At 34.9% G+C, this 17,492-nt stretch overlaps 2 protein-coding genes across 6 annotated transcripts; both read left to right on the top strand.

The window, feature by feature from the left end:
• Positions 1–15: 15 nt before the first annotated feature.
• Positions 16–3,450, top strand: Ago3 (Argonaute 3). The gene is made up of 9 exons (XM_072011631.1): positions 16–214; positions 277–590; positions 668–929; positions 1,013–1,366; positions 1,436–1,686; positions 1,750–1,900; positions 1,978–2,175; positions 2,290–2,481; positions 2,579–3,450. The coding sequence occupies exons 2-9, from the start codon at positions 304–306 to the stop codon at positions 2,906–2,908; spliced, it is 2,025 nt and encodes a 674-aa protein (XP_071867732.1). The 5' UTR covers positions 16–214; positions 277–303; the 3' UTR covers positions 2,909–3,450.
• Positions 3,451–4,498: 1,048 nt separating this feature from the next.
• Positions 4,499–16,182, top strand: Chico (insulin receptor substrate 1 chico). 5 transcript variants are annotated; one of them, XM_072011625.1, is made up of 10 exons: positions 4,499–4,770; positions 7,247–7,392; positions 7,478–7,760; positions 8,145–8,240; positions 8,942–9,241; positions 9,967–10,358; positions 10,962–11,377; positions 11,506–11,920; positions 12,096–12,336; positions 12,550–16,182. In XM_072011625.1, the coding sequence occupies exons 2-10, from the start codon at positions 7,267–7,269 to the stop codon at positions 13,485–13,487; spliced, it is 3,207 nt and encodes a 1,068-aa protein (XP_071867726.1). In that variant the 5' UTR covers positions 4,499–4,770; positions 7,247–7,266; the 3' UTR covers positions 13,488–16,182. The 5 variants fall into 5 exon arrangements, with proteins under 5 accessions (XP_071867726.1, XP_071867721.1, XP_071867722.1 ...); XM_072011620.1 differs by having other exon boundaries at positions 4,499–6,726; XM_072011621.1 differs by lacking the exon at positions 8,145–8,240 and having other exon boundaries at positions 4,499–6,726.
• Positions 16,183–17,492: the final 1,310 nt, after the last annotated feature.

Raw genomic sequence — 17,492 nt, 5'->3', positions numbered from 1 at the left:
GGAATAAATTTTTAGAGTACAGTTAAGTGGTAATTATATTAGCCTCAATTTAAGTCCTGGAAGAGAGTTGTTCAGTTATGAAGTCAAGTTTAATCCTGATATTGAGTCCAGACCACTTCGTAGAAAACTTCTTAATCAACATTTACAAGCATTTGGACAAACAAAAGTATTTGATGGAGTGACACTCTATTTACCACAGAAGTTAGAGCAGGATGTAAGCAATAATGAAACTTTAAAAGAACACATACATAGATTTATATGGTTTGCAATTTTTAGATAACTATTCTTGAATCTATACATCCTATGGATCAGACAAAAGTGTATTTAAAAGTAATATATAAGAAAGAACAAACCATGTCTGAGAACATTCCATTTTTCAATGTTTTACTTGGCCGTGTTTTACGATCGCTTAATTTAGTTCGCATTGGTCAACATAATTTTAATCCAAAAAGAATACATCCTATACCGCAACATAAGTTAGAAGTGTGGCCAGGCTATGCAACAGCAATTAGTGCATATGAAGGGGGTTTAAAATTATGCATAGATGCACGACATCGTGTTATGCGTACAGAAACGATACGTGATATAATGTAAGACTTGCAAATAATTTCATAAAAAATGTAATATTATAGTTAATTTTATTTTATTGTAAAATATAACGATGCAGGCTCAACTTCAAAAATCAATGGGATTTCAAAGAAGTTATTGCAAGAGAGTTAGTTGGGTTATCCGTTTTTACAAGATATAATAATAGAACTTATCGCGTTGATGACGTTGCATGGGATAAGAATCCAACACATGAATTTGTTAAAGGAACTGAAAAAGTTTCTTTTATAAAGTATTATAAGCTTCATTGGAATATAAAGATAAAAGACGAAAGTCAACCACTTTTAGTTCATTGTAATAAACATAAATCATCTATTGGTCAGGTAAGTAATGAAGTTCTTCAAGCAATGAAACGTAAATGTCATTAAGTCCATCTCAAATTCCATTGTACAAATTTTATATGTAGGCACAAGAAAAAAGTATATTGTTGATTCCTGAGCTATGTTACTTAGCAAGTTTGAGCAATAGTGTTCGTTCAGATTTTAGAATTATGAAGGATCTCATGGCAGTGACTCAAATGACTCCCAATGCCCGACGTGATATAATTAGAAATTTTGTGCAAGAAATACAAAATAATGATATACCACGGGGAATATTAGCTGAGTGGGGTTTATATCTGGAACCTGATGTAGTAGAATTTGGAGGCAGAATTTTTGAACCTGAGATCGTTTACTTTGGTAGAAATACAAAAATTGGGCTTAAACTTGAACGTCCTATAGATTGGGGTTCAAAAATGTCTAGAAGTGCTCTTTTAAGAATTGTAGATACTTTTATATATTACATATTTAATAATTTGGTAGTGACATTTAGAATATAATGATATTTTTAGCCTAATCTGTATCATTGGTCTATCTTGTATTGCCAAAAAGATACAAGATGTACACGAGAGTTTGTTGGTATGTTCAAAAATGTTACAAGAGTTATGGGTATGGATGTTAGAGACCCACGGATGATTTGCTTAAGAGATGATAGAATTGAAACATATGTAGAAGCACTAAGAAAGAGTATCCAACAAACGGCTAATCTAATGATCATTGTGTTTCCTACAAACAGAACTGATAGATATTCTGCCGTAAAAAGGTAAAGCACTTTATACGCATATTTTATAATTTCCGTATTAAAAATATATTCTTCAATATCTAGAGTATGCTGTGTAGAAATGCCTATAGCTTCTCAAGTAATTATGTCTAGAACTATTTCTCGTGGTGACAAATTAAAGAGCATAACAGAAAAAATTGCTTTACAAGTTAATTGTAAGCTGGGTGGAGCACTTTGGGCTTTAGCTATACCTATGGTATGATGAGATGCACATACACATTTATAATTTTAATTTAAAGAAATAAACATAAATACTAAATTTTAATATGTTAGGACAATTGCATGATATGCGGTATAGACGTATATCATGCAGGTAGTGGCCAATCAAAAGAGAGTGTCGCAGGCTTTGTAGCAAGCCTAGATAAGCCATTAACAACTTGGCACAGTAAAATCTGTATACAAGGTAAACGTCAAGAGATAGTAGATATGTTGCAAATGTGTTTAATTTCGGCTCTAAAAGCCTACCATAGAGTGAGTAATTTTTAACATTCACTGTATATATATATACATACACACACACACATTAATATTCTGTATACTAGTTATCTGTAATACATTTGTAAATATTATTATTTTGTTTTTCAGCATAATAAGTGTTACCCAGATCGTATTATCATATATCGAGATGGAGTTAGCGATGGACAATTACAGATTGTTGTCAAATATGAGATAAAACAGCTATTAGCATCATTTAAATCTATAGAAATAAATTACGAACCAACATTAACTGTAATAATAGTTCAAAAACGCATTAATACCCGGATATTTGACAGATCTGTAAGTATCTAAAGAAGAAGGAAATTACATATTAACAACTTATAGTTCTCAATCATATATATATATATATTTCTTTATTTATTATATTTATTTATAGTGCTTAGAATTGAGGAACCCTTCACCAGGAACAGTTGTGGATTGGTACATAACAAAACCAGATGTCTATGATTTCTTCTTAGTTTCTCAAAACATACGTCAAGGAACGGTATCACCAACTCGCTATATCGTTATATATGACAGTAGAAATATGAGACCTGAACATATACAACGACTAACGTATAAGCTTTGTTATTTGTATTACAATTGGCCTGGTACTATAAAAGTTCCAGCTCCTTGTCAATATGCACATAAGCTTGTTTCTCTCGTTGGTCAAAATTTGCAGCTAGAACCACATACATCGCTTGCCGATACATTATATTACTTGTAAGTTTTATATATGACTCAACATCCTAGGGTTGTTGTTAATCAGATCTGGATACCACATAATTCATAAGTACTTACTAGACTGATACTGATATAAGGGATTTAATATGTTCACACAAATATGGTTTCATATTTCACTGACATATAAATTTGAAAAGTATTATAGAAGAGATAAAGCTATTTTTTTGTAAGGTACTACTAAGTCATTTTTTCTGTCATATATTAATATATGATAATAATATCAGTATTAAGATCACTGCTGGATAAGCTGTTTTAATCGGTAAGTTGTAATATTTCTTTACTCTATACAACTATAACCAAAACATTGTCAGGGATAAAGGTAGCAATTTTGCAAATTCATAAATAAAATGTTATATTTGGATAAGTATAGTTTATATATTATATACATAAAATGTAATTTAGAAATTTTATATCATGTCCATATAAATACTTCTCAATCATTATGTATAAAATTAAACTGAAGTGTTCAACAATAAAAACAAATATTTTATATTTTTGTTACAAATATAATTTGTATACTTAATTCTCTAAATTTTGTTTATTAATATCCCTTTGAATACACGAATATTGTGAGTCTAATGCTTTGAATAATTATTGAATCACCATACACGCGATATGAATCACGGACAAAAAATTTCAGACTTGGGCAAGTACGAACTCTGGACCTTGTGTATAAATATCTAGTACTTCGTTTATTTCGTAAAACATGTACTTCATTAATCTACATATTATAATAAAACCACTAAAGTACATGAATAATGTTTACCTTTTGATTTCATGCAAATTTAACCATGTCCGTGTTTACTTTTTCGAGTTGTGCAATATTATGCATTGCTTTTTATTAAGAATTATATTCTGTTCTTCATGTACACTGAATTAAAAATGATTATAATAGTCCATTAGTATAAAGGAATTTATTTATCTGCTTATGTGTGTTTACAAACGACCCTGCCGATGAGGATCCAATACCCAGAACGATGCGAGCAAAATGCGTGTATCCATAGTCGTCCACCTTGACTTGAAAGTATGCATACATGTTCATGCAAGCGCACGTCTCTATATTATGACGCGGTATATCGGTGTGGGACATTAAAGAAAGCAATGGCGTAACAAAAATGATAATATTTAAAAATTATATCATCATAATATTTTGCATATTTTCCATTACATTGACATTTGTTATAATTGTTTCATTGTTTATCGTTCATTGTATTCAAATAGACGTAATGTCACAGACAATGTATGAAATGTCTTTTTTAAAGGATAAATGTGAAACAAGCATTCAATTGATTAAAAATTCACAAGCAATCGGTATTAACGATAAAAATAGATTGTTCGATATAGCCAGAGGTTAACCCAAGTCATCGAGAACTTACATTTGTGAAAAGAATGTAGCGCGATCTCCGGAAGGATTCACCGCAATGCGGTGTTTAGTCGACACAATAGTTACGCCACTGCAAAAGAGACAACCGCATGTGTACGTAAATACGTACATACGTATGTGTATTTACGGTCGTGGCGTATCGCGTATCGAGTCGCCGCCGTCGCCGCCATTCGAGCGGTTAGCGCCTGCGTACATCTTGTTTACAACTGCGGAGCTTACCATACACATGACCTTTACAAGATGGACATGAGCGCCTATTTAGCTGTCTAGGCGTGCGACGGAAAAAAGTTGAAGATACGTGCGTGTCATTGAATCGTGAAGATTGACGTGTATGAGAGGAACCGCGGAATCGAGTGATGTTTAATTCGGTTATCAAAGAAAACAGTCAAAGCACGCGTTCGTGATCCCAAGTGACGCGGTATTTGTCGCTTGCACGCGGGCGGAAAGGGGAGAGAGGGATGGTGGGTACGAAAGGAGACCCGAATTTTTCACCTCAAGCAGATGTGATTGTCGTGAACGGATTTTGCGTATGCCTGATCGAGAGTTCGCATTCAGGATACGTCGTGCATGATGATACAGTGTTGTTAACCACATCGTGAATTCCATTCGTGTGTTTCCGCAAAGTGCTCGATATATGTATAAAGGGTGTGGGAAGAGGAGTGCGTTCTCTCGCATCGACCTGGAATGCTGCCGTGTTTTGATGTGCCTACTATTGCGCATGAAAAAATTCACCTGCCCTTGACAATAGCCTATTTATCCGAACCAGACCGCCTTTAAACCGCGCTTACCAGTGATAACAGGGGTTCAACCACCCACCTACGTGTGCATCGCCTGTCCCACTCTCTTTTTCTCTACCTCTCTACGTATTTCCTCTAAACGTACGAGCAAACAAGCAAGCGACCACAAGCGCGCGCGCGCGCGCGCGCTCGCTTGCTGCTGCTGCGTGTACACGTGAAACACCCGCGTGTGTCTGTCTATCATTGTCAGTATCATCGTGTATACAACCCTTTCTTTATATGTGCCCATGCCTGTCTGTGTATACGCGCCAACCATTCTGGTCAACGCTATAAATTGTATTATTCGACGCGATAAACAGGTGTACCTGCGGTTCTATCCCGGATCAATGATACTTCTACTTTTCCGAGTAATTTCCAAATCAAAATATTTGCAAATGCGAAGTATGTAAATGCTAGCGTATACAGGCCGCTTCAGATTCCATGCAATCTGTCGTCCTGGGATACCACGCGAACCGCGAACCGTGGCGGGCGAAATTAGACGAAACCGCGTGACAGGTGGAATCCAACGAGAACCGTGATCGCAGAAATCTCGTCAAGAGGTACATAGTTTCTATGTTTACCGAGAAATTCACTTTACGAAGAGTTGTTGGTTTTTCGTCGTGGATTGGACTGTTTCTTAATTCCGTGACTTTAGTAAACGTGGTTACTCGATAATAAATGTTCGCATGAATCGCATCGAAGAGGCCGACCCGTGCGACGCCCTTAGTACACATTGAGTGCACATGCACTATGGTGGCGTGTTATTGCTTATTTACCCCCGACACGTGCTTTCACCATTGGCTTGCTTCGAGTACAACGATATCGACGACAACCTCTCCACATTAAAAGCAGAACGGCTACACATTGTTTAAGAAAGAAAAAAAGAAAAAAAAAAAAAAAAAAAAAAAAAGAAAAAAAACATCAAAACGAGCGTGTGGTTTTACAGAAGCGTTCTTTGAATTTTCTTACGCCGATAGAAGCAGCGATATATGATTGTACCGATTGGAATATCTATATGGTGTTATTTCTCCAGTGCAAAAGTTGGAAGTGTGTCTTTCGAATCGAGCTGCTGCTCTAACAACGTGGGTGGGAACACGCATTCTACCACAATGAACTATTGACATAGTATGTTTGGGTATAGTAAAATATGCGTAACGAATTGATCATCTATACCATTTAAATGGTACAATATTACGCGTCGATAGAAAAGACGCAAAATTTTTGGCGACAACGGGCTTTTCGATCGTCACTGCGCGATGTCTTCGAGCAGAGGTTTAGTCTCCCCTTCAGGAGGTCCCGTTGTTCTCTCCGGTCACGTGAAGAAGCTAAAGACGCAGAAGAAAAAATTCTTTGTACTGCGTGGCGAGGCACCAGGATATCCCGCGTGTCTCGAATATTACGATAGCAAAAAAAAATTTGAAAATAGGCAACCGCCAAAGCGCAGCATCTTGTTGAACAGCTGTTTCAATATTAATAGACGCATGGACACCAAACACAAACATGTTATCGCATTATATACGAAAGACGAATGCTTTTGCTTGATTCTGGAGAGTGAGAAAGAATTAGATGAATGGCTGAAAGCGATGCTTTTACTTCAGAGCGGAGATGTAGCTGATGGAGAGCAACCTCGGCCTATATTTGGTAATGCGCTATCATGATTTGAATTAGAATTAGGCCGCATATTAAGGACGAAACGCGAGATTCACGCGTTGAAAAACAATTTCAAACAAACGTTCGCTATTTACGAATATCAATTTCGTTGAAGTGTCATATTTTGAACTATAAGTCCAGTTGTTTACTTGTTTTTTCAAATGCGTCATTGCCTTTAATAAGCAGGAGAAGAACGTTTTTTCAATATTTTGTTATCTCTTCCGAATATATTTTCATGATTTTCATTGTCAGATATTTTTATTAATTGCTTACAAAGTTGCTGATTATACTTTGTGAGAAATATAAAACTGTATTGTGCTGTATAAAATAAAAAGATATATGCTGTAATAATTTATAAACAATTTTTATAAAATATGGAAATCTTGTTATATGTTATATTATGCAGCGTTATAATGAGATTAAATACAATATCACGCATTATTGATTCTACAATGTTATATATTATTAATTATTAATTATGATGAGGCATAAATGTAATATTTTATTTCAGAACATGTATGGCAAGTTACAATGCAGAAAAAAGGACTAGGTGAACGAAAGAATATTCATGGCCCCTATAGGCTATGTTTAACCGACCGAACGTTAAGCCTAGTGAAAATCGGGGCAAAGGATAATTCAGACACTATAGAATTCCCCGTAAGCATACTACTTTAATGGATGACATAGCCTAAGACTTAGTGTATTTAAGAAGAAAGACTAATGCAAAACCTTTGCTCCACAGTTAATTTGTATCAGACGATGTGGATATATGGAACGTATCTTCTACATGGAAGTAGGTCGTTCAGCTGTTACTGGTGGCGGTGAATTATGGATGGAAGCTGAAGACAATAATATAGCAAATAATATGCATGCTGCTATTATGAATTCTATGAGCAATTCTAGTAGCAAGAAAGATGATGTGGGGCCGCGTGAAAGAATTCGCAGTTCCTCTGCCACCGAAGCCAGCAAGCCAATTGGTGTGCTACAACGACATGCTGGACAAAGATTTCATAATTCGCCATTAGGTGAGTCTGAATTTTAATAAATCATATTTATACTTTAAGAGAATATCAGTTATGGTTTTTAGCACTTACCTCCAAAGTATATTTTCAATTATGTAAATACTTCAACAATATGTTTATAATATTTTGATATTTCGATTTTTTTTTTTTTTTTTTTTTTTTATATAAATACTGAACATTTTACGCAGAAGCTCCTTTGCACAGAAATCATCCTACAAATTCCTTTTGCTTCTATGTGTAAATTGTCCAAGACATTGATTTTCTTTTTTATATCAGACCATAACTATAACTGCACTACATTACATGCCTCGAAATATCGGCTGAATCACGAAATATACAACTGAAAACTCAGCTTAGAATAACACAAATGGGTTGCGGGTATTACAGAGGAACACAGGACGCACGAGGAGCAGGTGGATCAACTTCAAGAACAGGAGCAGTCTAATCAGACTCAGAGTACCTCTTCTTGCAATACGATCACGGGTCTGTTTTCTGTCATTGCAGTTGTATGCTTCTTTTTTTTATAAGATGTGGGCATCAAAGGGTGACAAACACGATTATGATTCAATATACCCAAATTTGTTGTTAAAGAATTCTTATCATATACATACGTATAGCCTATTAAAAGACTTCTATTTTTACACGAATGAATTTTCTGTTCAAAAAGAAGTTCATGCCAATTTAAATGAAATTCAAGAGAAACCTCTAACTTCTTTCTATGATGTTTGTTTTACTACTTTCTGGTCAAATTTTTATAGGATAACCGAATAATTACACGATAATCGTGATAAATTGTTAATCGAAAAATTTGTCGGCGAAACAAACAGGGTTTTATTGATTACCGTGTGCGAAAGGTAGTTTCTAGTATTGCACAATATGTTTCAATATCATACATATGACGTTGGCGAACATACATATTAACGAGGCCAAGTAGAACAAAAACAAATGTGTATTGCATTCTTTGAAGTAGAAATTTATTCAATTTCTAAAGATCGATCAACGATATTTTTTGCTAGGTAGGAACTTTTTTACGTTTACGATGTTCTGATACGTATAAACTGTTATTTTCTTCAATAAAAATCATTCGATCGAATCTCAATCATTATGACGTCGATTAGATTTTGCAAAAAGTATATGGAAAAAGAAAAGTAATTGTACGACAGTGAGAGCTGTATGGTTTGCAGTCGTTGCTGGTACCGGGGCTGGGACTGCTGGGATTGCCTCGACTAATAACAACTGTGCCACTACCACTAGACGTCGTCATTCGGTAGCGAGTCATCCCCATTCCGTCAATAATTCCCAATCCGTTCATGTTACAACAAGTACAACTACAACAACCATCACCACCACTATTACCATCACTACGACCGCTACCGTGACCACCACAACCACAACCGCGACAATATCCCATCAGAGAACCTTGTCGCTGCCCTTAGCTGCCATTATCAATCAAATGCAATCATCTAAAAGATCAGTTTTACGCTGTATGTATTTTTGTTTCGTTGTACGATAAATCAGCAAGAGATGTTCTTTATTTCTTTTTCAGTGTCTCTGCCTTGCTATTTCCCGTTTTATTTTCTATTCCCTCTTCTTTCTATACTTTTTCCTTTCTATGGGAATACAAATACGCAAGCAGATGTGTTCGAAATTGAAACTACTTCCTGTTGCGTCATATATAACTTACTTCTCCATGAGACCATCGCGTTGCCGTGGAAATGCAAGCTTCTATTCGCATGCGATTAGTTGCACGATACTTCATAATGAAGTAACGCTTCCCTTTTCGTTTCTTTCAGCGTGCCAAAACAATCGATGGAATATTTCCTACAGCATTCAATCACAATGATGTGTTTTCTTGGTGTTTTCATTATCGACATACCGGCCCTCCTAATATGTGAAATTATTCTCTTGTCTATTTCTTATATATTTTCCATAACATCTTTCGTATTCGAAGTATACATATATTTCGTCTCACTATCCCAATCATTTGGATACATCTTTTTGATCACTGTTTATTGCTTGATCTAAAATATATGTTCTAATAAATAACAACCTGTATACCTGAATATGCATAAATATTATACAGATCTATGGAATCATTTGACTATGCAAATGAACTAACCGCTGCTATGCTGGGAGGATGGATGCTTTTCGAATTTTGTTCCCTAAACTGAATATTTTGCAACAACGTGTCTGACTAATATGTTTCTAGGTGCAAACGGGCGTGACAGGTGTGATAGTTTACCATCGAGGGCTCGTACCACCAGCGAGAGCCATCCGGCATCAATGTTAAGTCATCCTAGGAGTACTCTGAGACCGCATTCTATGTACGGAAAAGGCGCATCCTATTCACCACCGATCACTTCGATGCCTATCAGTCCTGCATCCGGTGCATGTTCCACAGACTCCGCGGGATCATCTCTTTCAATGGACGATGGTGGCGAAAATGTGTTGGAAGAGGGTACCGTTTCGAGATACGGCCATTCTTTAACGCCTGACGAACCTGTTATTCTGGAGGAGAATGGCGACGATTATGCTCCGTGGTCGACGTCGCATTCGCATCATAAATATTCGCCAAATTTCAAGTCGCATTCTCCTTCTCAGGTGGGTCGTTGGTAGAGTTTGATAGAATAGGTAAAATACAATAGTTATATAAATTTACGAACTTTAATCATTTTATTTAAGCAAAAGCATTATGTATATTTGTTCGGATACGTTTTCTATATTTACATGTAGCTTATGCAAACCTACAAATATGAGTCACTTTTAAGCGATCATTAACTATTCTTAGCGCCTAAATTTGTTTTTGGTCATTCTTGGCACAGATTAACAAAGTTCTGTTACTTTATACGTTCTCTTGAAAATTTTTGATTATAAATAATCTTGTTTTAACAAAATCTAAACGTCCGAAATGAAACTGAAAAAAGAATAAGTTTTTGTAAATGACGATGAAAAGTACGATTCTCTGATCTTATCGCTTATTGTTGTTGCGTTCTCTAGTTGTTTATAATATAATTTGAAATAATCAAGTAAATAATTCATAATTTTGCTCACTTACACGAGATTCTACTATTAAGTAAACAAATGATAACGTGTCTAAGAATTGAAGTTCAAATTGCATCATTACTATGACATACATATTGCATCATCTGACGATGATAGCTAAATGACGAAATAATAACGCGCGGAATTTTACTTTGTTTACAGCAAAGTTCCTATATAGAAATGTGCAGCCCTTTTGGATCAAGTCCTGGGCGCAGCGGAGGTTACATGCCAATGAGTTCAGGAACAGGATATTCGCATTCACGAGGGTCTTCCCTTGTAGAAGAATCAAACACTCTACCAGAAGGTTACGTACCTATGGCACCTGTTGGAAACAACGGATACGTCGACATGGATCCTTCACATAATCACAATGGCCATTTTGCCGATGATCTGTCTCATGGTGGCAGTAGTTGTTCCGTTACATCTGGTACACCCAGTACAGATTTGCGTTTCTCTGAGTATCATTTAGACAAAGTAACGAGTTTTCTTCCACCTGGAGAGGATTTGCAAGCTAGACCAGCAAGAGCCTATTCCATTGGGTCTCGGCCAGAACCTGTAAACAGGCATCGCAAAAATAGGTATGAAACTTCGTATTTAATTCTATTAATCTTACGTAGTGTTAGGATATTGGAAAGAAATTGTTTATACGAAGATAGGAGAAATGTATCGATGCAAGAGATGATTGTCTGCTTTTTGTTTTGGATAGGTTGGACATTACTCAACAAGAAGCTAGCCGAGTACGAGCGTTCTCTGTAGGCAGCAGATCTAAGAGACCTGAAATTGGCAGGTTAGCGAATGTAGTCACCGCAGCGTTACCAGTTGGTTGTGAAAGCTCGAGTTCCAATAAATCAAACTCAGCGCCATTGTTATCGAGTTCTTGGGGACACAATTCCGGTTGTTCTGTAACTTCTGAACGAATGGAGGACCTAATGGAATTGGACTTCACGAAACCCAATATTTCTGCAACCTTCAATTCGCCACCATCATCTTATTCGCAGTCGCAATCTCAGTCGCATTCGTATTCTACTGCCACCGACACCAGTTCCTACGTTGATATGTCTCCTGGACAACCGCCGTCGTCGACCACTGCCCCGTACGTCGATATGAGCCGCATAAATAAGGTATTCCTGGACTGAAATTAACTAATTTATATATTTTAATATCGCATGTATTAACATGATATTTTTAAGATTGATTGTCCTGTGAAATTAATTTGTTTTTCGCCGAATATTTAACATTATCACGTTTATATTAATTCTTGTTTGTTCAATTTCCTATTTTTTGAAATTTTTTCAGATTAATCGTAATAACAATAACAATACAATCACTGCCAATCAGAATCATAGTCACATTCATGTATCGTCCTCTGCTTCCATACATAAACCTGTAATTACTACTTTGAAACCGGTGGAAGAAGCAGAAGGACCATACATGAGAATGGATGGTGTAATGGAGGATTGGTCACAATCCGATACAAGTCCTAAGCAAATTGCATCGCCTATGCAAGAAGAGTGTGTGCAATCGAACGGACCGCCAGGTAAAAGATTTAACAATTTTCATATGTATATATGTATTAATTGATTAACCATTTCATCATAGCTTCTTAAAAAAATAAAAGTGACTTTATCTTTTATATTTTATGATTTTCAATAACACCGTGTGTGACTTAATATTTCTTTAAAACGTATGCCTTTAATAAATAAACTTAATTACTTTATCGTCTAACGTGTAGATATAATTTATGTTCTAGGAGCCACGAGAACAGCACCGGTCGATCTTCCACGGCGCCCACCTGCCGACTATGTTGATATGAGTTTTAAATCAAGAACAAGTTTAGAACAAGACTATATGAATATGAATATGAGCGGTCGAAACAATCGTAAACCAATAGCGACGCGAGCCGGTAGTCGAAAGGAGAAGTCTCGTTCGCAACCAATCGCGATTCAAGCGGGAAATAAACCTATAAAAACGCCTAGTTTCTTACCACTAAACGGAAGTCCGGAATCGGAAAGTTTAGCAAGTACACCGGCGTCGCCGCCACGGGCAACTCCAACAGGTTCCTCAGCGACTATTTTCCCTTTTTCCTTGAACAGTCCGCAATCACCCGAGAAATCGTTCGCTCACCAAAAGGATACTGAAAAATCTTCGGAGTTGAATATAACTTCTAAACGCAGTAACGATCGTACAATGGCAGAAACTACAAATAGTAGAGTTAGCACGATCAATTCTATCTCTGTAACGGAGGCGAATAAAACCTTGGCGAAAATAATTAACGATAGACCGTCTAGTCCTACAGGGAAAGATAGTCAAGTTAGTCGCGTGATATCAAACAACTCATTGACCTCGCAAGATAGTACGTTGAACGCTATAACAAAGAAGTTTTCCGATTTGAACGTATCAAAACCACGTTTGATCACTGCGTCTCCAAACACCAGTCCGACGTTACCTGGTTTTAAGCCAACCGTTGAAAAGCGGGCCTCGTCTCCCAAATTGCTAGACGAGACGCCCACACCTACACCTACCGCCATGCCAAGCCCCTTAGAAAAGGAGAATTTCGTGCAAATTGATGCGGAAATTTTGCACTACGCTAGTCTAGATCTTCCTGAGGTTGCTAACGTGGCACCTATTTCGTCAGCATCCCAAGAAGGCTTCAATTACGCTGAAATCGATTTCGCTAAACTTAAATAAAACTAGGCTGTCATCATTATTTTAAATGTACGAGTGGTGGCATTGATGTAACACGCGTGTGGGTCAGGTGTTGTAAAATGGCTGTATCGACTTTCTTTTTTGACGAGTATAAACAGGACAATCGATCGTTCTAACATTGGTCGAGCTAAACTAATAAAAAAAAATTAATTGGTTCAGAGTGCTGGATGTAAAGTAATATAGATAGAGAAATTTTATTATTTAGTTTCAAACTTTAAGTTGAAATCGCTTTATTTTTCGTACGCGTCTGACTTTTAAAAAAAGGCGAAAGATCACTGCTTATACTTTATTTTCTTATTTAGCATTATAATAATTATGTTATGTTAAAATATTATTGTAAATTGATATCACCTTTCGAGTTCGAGAACACAGAAGGGACTAATTGTTTTCTCTGTCTTTCTTTCTCTTTTTTTATACTTACCATTTTTTTCGACGAAGTGCATGGATATTAAGTATGAAATTGAAACTACCTTGTTTCAGTTGCTCCGCAAGCAAAAACGTTGTAAGTAGTATTATCTTACGTCGTAAAAATATATACATGTATAAAACAAGTAATCAATCAATTGAGAAAAAAGAAAAGGAATACTATTTATCGGTGGTTTTAAATCTATTTCTAGATATTATGGCGACTAACTTAATGTTATTACTAATCACGTTGATTTTTGTGAATTCGATTGGATTCTTCCAACAATGTGCAATGATACACTACCAAAAACATAATTACTACGTGCGAGCTAACAAATATGGCATATATTTCCTCATCACGAGGGAATCGCTTATCGTTCGCCAATGTTGGATCGATGCTAAATTATTGGTAACTTGTACTTCAGACAAGTGTACGTCGTTTACAATGAACATATATTATACGTATTATCACGCTTTTTCATATGAATTGTGAATTACCGAAATATTGTTTCGCACAATATTTTCACATTCTTATACATTTAAATGTGAATGTGCGGGCGCGCTTGCGCACGTATATATTACACGTTCATTCAGGCATATACACGTACACATACACATACACACAGGCATTTACAGAGTATTCTGTAAAACACGATACAAGACGGTATCCACTGGAAAGAGAGATAATTGGTTGTGTAAAAATAAATTAAAAATCAGTCTTAACGAGACGTTGTTGCTGAAAAATAGAAAAAGGAAAAATGTTTCTTAATACTACTGATATTTTATGAGTTCGATTTTAATGACATATTTCTCCTCGCATACAATTTAAGGATAGTTCAGATATAAATTATATCATATCGTGTATATATGCATACATGTGCATTGTCAAAATAATGTTATAAATATATACATATGTGGAAATATGTATTATATTATATATATAACATAATATACATCGATATATAGAAATATGTTCATATATATGATATATTATACATATATCAATGAATAATACGTATATTAATGATGATTAAAGCAGTGTATATTGCTGTTCTTCATTACGCGATACTTATACGTGTGTATATGTATATATATATAAAATAATTCCTTCGAACGCTCCTCCGAAGGTTCTCGAGATAAAAAAGAAAATGACACGTTGATTGTATTATTGTATAATAATGTTGTTGTAACATGTACATTGTTCGATTTAAGATTATTATTTGACTGACATTAGTTGAAAAATAAGTTTTTATTTAGAAAGAAAAAACGAAGCATACGCGAGATCTTTTTTTGTTGCAGATTAACACAATGTCCGTCCAAATGAAATAGATCGCGTTTTAATAGCGTTTTAGTTTCCTGGTAAAAGAAGTTTTGTTTGATTTAATAATTAACATGTAAATATAAACTCTTTTGCAAATTATAAACTTGAGAATTTTATTGTTTTATAATCATAGATTTTTCTTTTCTTTTCTTTTTCTTTACTTTTTATTTCGCTTGATTTTATTGAAATTTCTAAAATAATCGGCTACTAATATCGAACGTATAAAGGACAGAGAAATCAAAGTAGGAAAGTCGAATTTTTATTTATTTATAAACGTATTATTACGAGTTATATTCGAGTGAGAAATTATTATTTTTGTATTAGAAAACAGTATTTATTTTTCGTTAGAGAAAATTACGTTTCTTTTTGCTTTTTTTTTTGGTCAGGAAAATTAATTAATTTGTCGATTAATAACTTAAGTACCTAATCGCTAATCACACGTATGATTTATAGTATTATATCTTAAGAAGGAAACAATAATTTTAGGTGTATTATAAATAATTATCTTAATGGCTATTATCTCTTATAATAGATCGTTCAATATACTTATTTTATTTATTTTATTTCTTCAAAAATTTTAATAATTACCGTCGATTGGTATGCCGGGATTTATCTTAATAATCAAGCAAGTTCGCTGACAAAATATACGTGATAAATGAAGGAAACACGATCACATCGTGTAACGTGTACATCATTAACGTTTTTTAAATCTCATTTTTATTTTTAATACTTCGATGCCGATTTAAAAATGGAGCTTGTTAACCAAAAATTACTCTATAATCCATTTGTTTTTCAATTAAAAAGAACATTGTGTTATCTAGTGCTAAAATTTGGGGAATATTAATTCCTTAATACATAGATGTACATTACAAAAAGATGTATAAATATGGGGAAAGTAATGTTGATTTGAATGTACATATAAAATTTAAATATAATATCTAATAATAAGTATTTTACTGATACATTAAATATTTATTTTAATATCAAATAATTTCAGATTATCCGCTTAGAGACTGTCGTTTTTTTTCTAAGAAACCTGTATTATTGTGTAGAAATTTTAAGTTTTTTACGATTATAATTTTAGAAATTATGCTAGTACAATGTCTCTCAGGTTTCAAGTACAATTAACTATTAACGAACATTAACATTTTTATCTTAAATAAGTTATCGTTTGCTTTCAGTGATATCCAAGTTTTTATTTGTCATCGACGTACATCTTCTGTATATGAACATTTTATACTTTAACAATAACGTCTTTCATGACAGATTGTAAAAGAACATATAATAGATTTAAGTAAGTAATAATAAAGGATTCTTTATATTTACACGATGATTAAAGAAACGTTATTGTAAAAGTTAAAAAAAAAAAAAAAAAGAAAAGATAAGTAAAATGTGCCAATTATATTCAACTTACTACGATATCCCATTACTGTCACACTGCGATCGCAGTTCTATGTAATATCTACGGCCTCTAGTTTACTTAAAATTCTACTTGTTTCGTATCAGCCAATTAATAAAACGAAAATAATTACGAAAAGTTATTCGAAAATTTTCATAATCGGTAATAATGTACAGATATGACTGTTTAGCTTTGATCGAATTAAATTATTCGCAGTTAATTCGATCGTTAAATTAAAAGCAACGTTACAGACAACTTTATTTTCCGTTTGTTCCGTGCGACATCGCTTTAAATGTCTCTTAGTTTATCGTTACGTATCTCGGTATGAAGCGGAAAGATCGTATAATCCCAATGTCCACAGTAAATACATACAATATTGGAAATACGTCGGATGAGTCGAAAAGTCACGATAAACTTTCTCTATTCACGAGAAACAGAGGTTTGTCGTGAATGTAGAGCGAATTACGTGCCAACAGGGCTAAAAGGGGGATAAACGTGCGTGTTTACAGGAATTGTTAGGGTTCTATGCGTTTGAAGTAGCCATCCTATATGGTGTTTTCCTTATTTCTACCAAATGACGGCCTGTCCTCGTCGTCACGGACACGTCAAGGTACTTAACTGCAGGTAAACATACCCTAAATCATGAGCCAGGATGAGGAAAGGAAACGAGTCGATTTTACTCCTCGTAAAATTGTACCGTATCGCGAGCATTCATTGTTGCGTCCTTGTATAGGCTGTTTGCTTCTGTACAAGCACAACGTTCGTTTTACCGTTCTTGTTATTACGGCGCAGGTATGCTCACCAATGCAACCTAAATGCTCTAGAATTTGCCAGAAGTCCGTAGAAATCTTTCTTCCTACTT

Source organism: Bombus fervidus, chromosome 10 (genome assembly GCF_041682495.2).
Source record: "Bombus fervidus isolate BK054 chromosome 10, iyBomFerv1, whole genome shotgun sequence".
Classification (NCBI taxonomy): Eukaryota; Metazoa; Arthropoda; class Insecta; order Hymenoptera; family Apidae; genus Bombus; species Bombus fervidus.
This window is presented reverse-complemented; position numbering and strand designations above follow the sequence as displayed.

Coding starts and splice junctions, on each gene's coding strand:
- Ago3 (XM_072011631.1), top strand. CDS start 304: ATGGATCAGACAAAAGTGTATTTAAAAGTAATATATAAGAAAGAACAA. Junction 1,367..1,435: donor GAAGTGCTCTTTTAAGAATT/GTAGATACTTTT, acceptor TGATATTTTTAG/CCTAATCTGTATCATTGGTC. Junction 2,482..2,578: donor CCCGGATATTTGACAGATCT/GTAAGTATCTAA, acceptor ATTTATTTATAG/TGCTTAGAATTGAGGAACCC.
- Chico (XM_072011620.1), top strand. CDS start 6,342: ATGTCTTCGAGCAGAGGTTTAGTCTCCCCTTCAGGAGGTCCCGTTGTT. Junction 7,393..7,477: donor CAGACACTATAGAATTCCCC/GTAAGCATACTA, acceptor TTTGCTCCACAG/TTAATTTGTATCAGACGATG. Junction 8,241..8,941: donor TTCTTGCAATACGATCACGG/GTCTGTTTTCTG, acceptor TATGGTTTGCAG/TCGTTGCTGGTACCGGGGCT.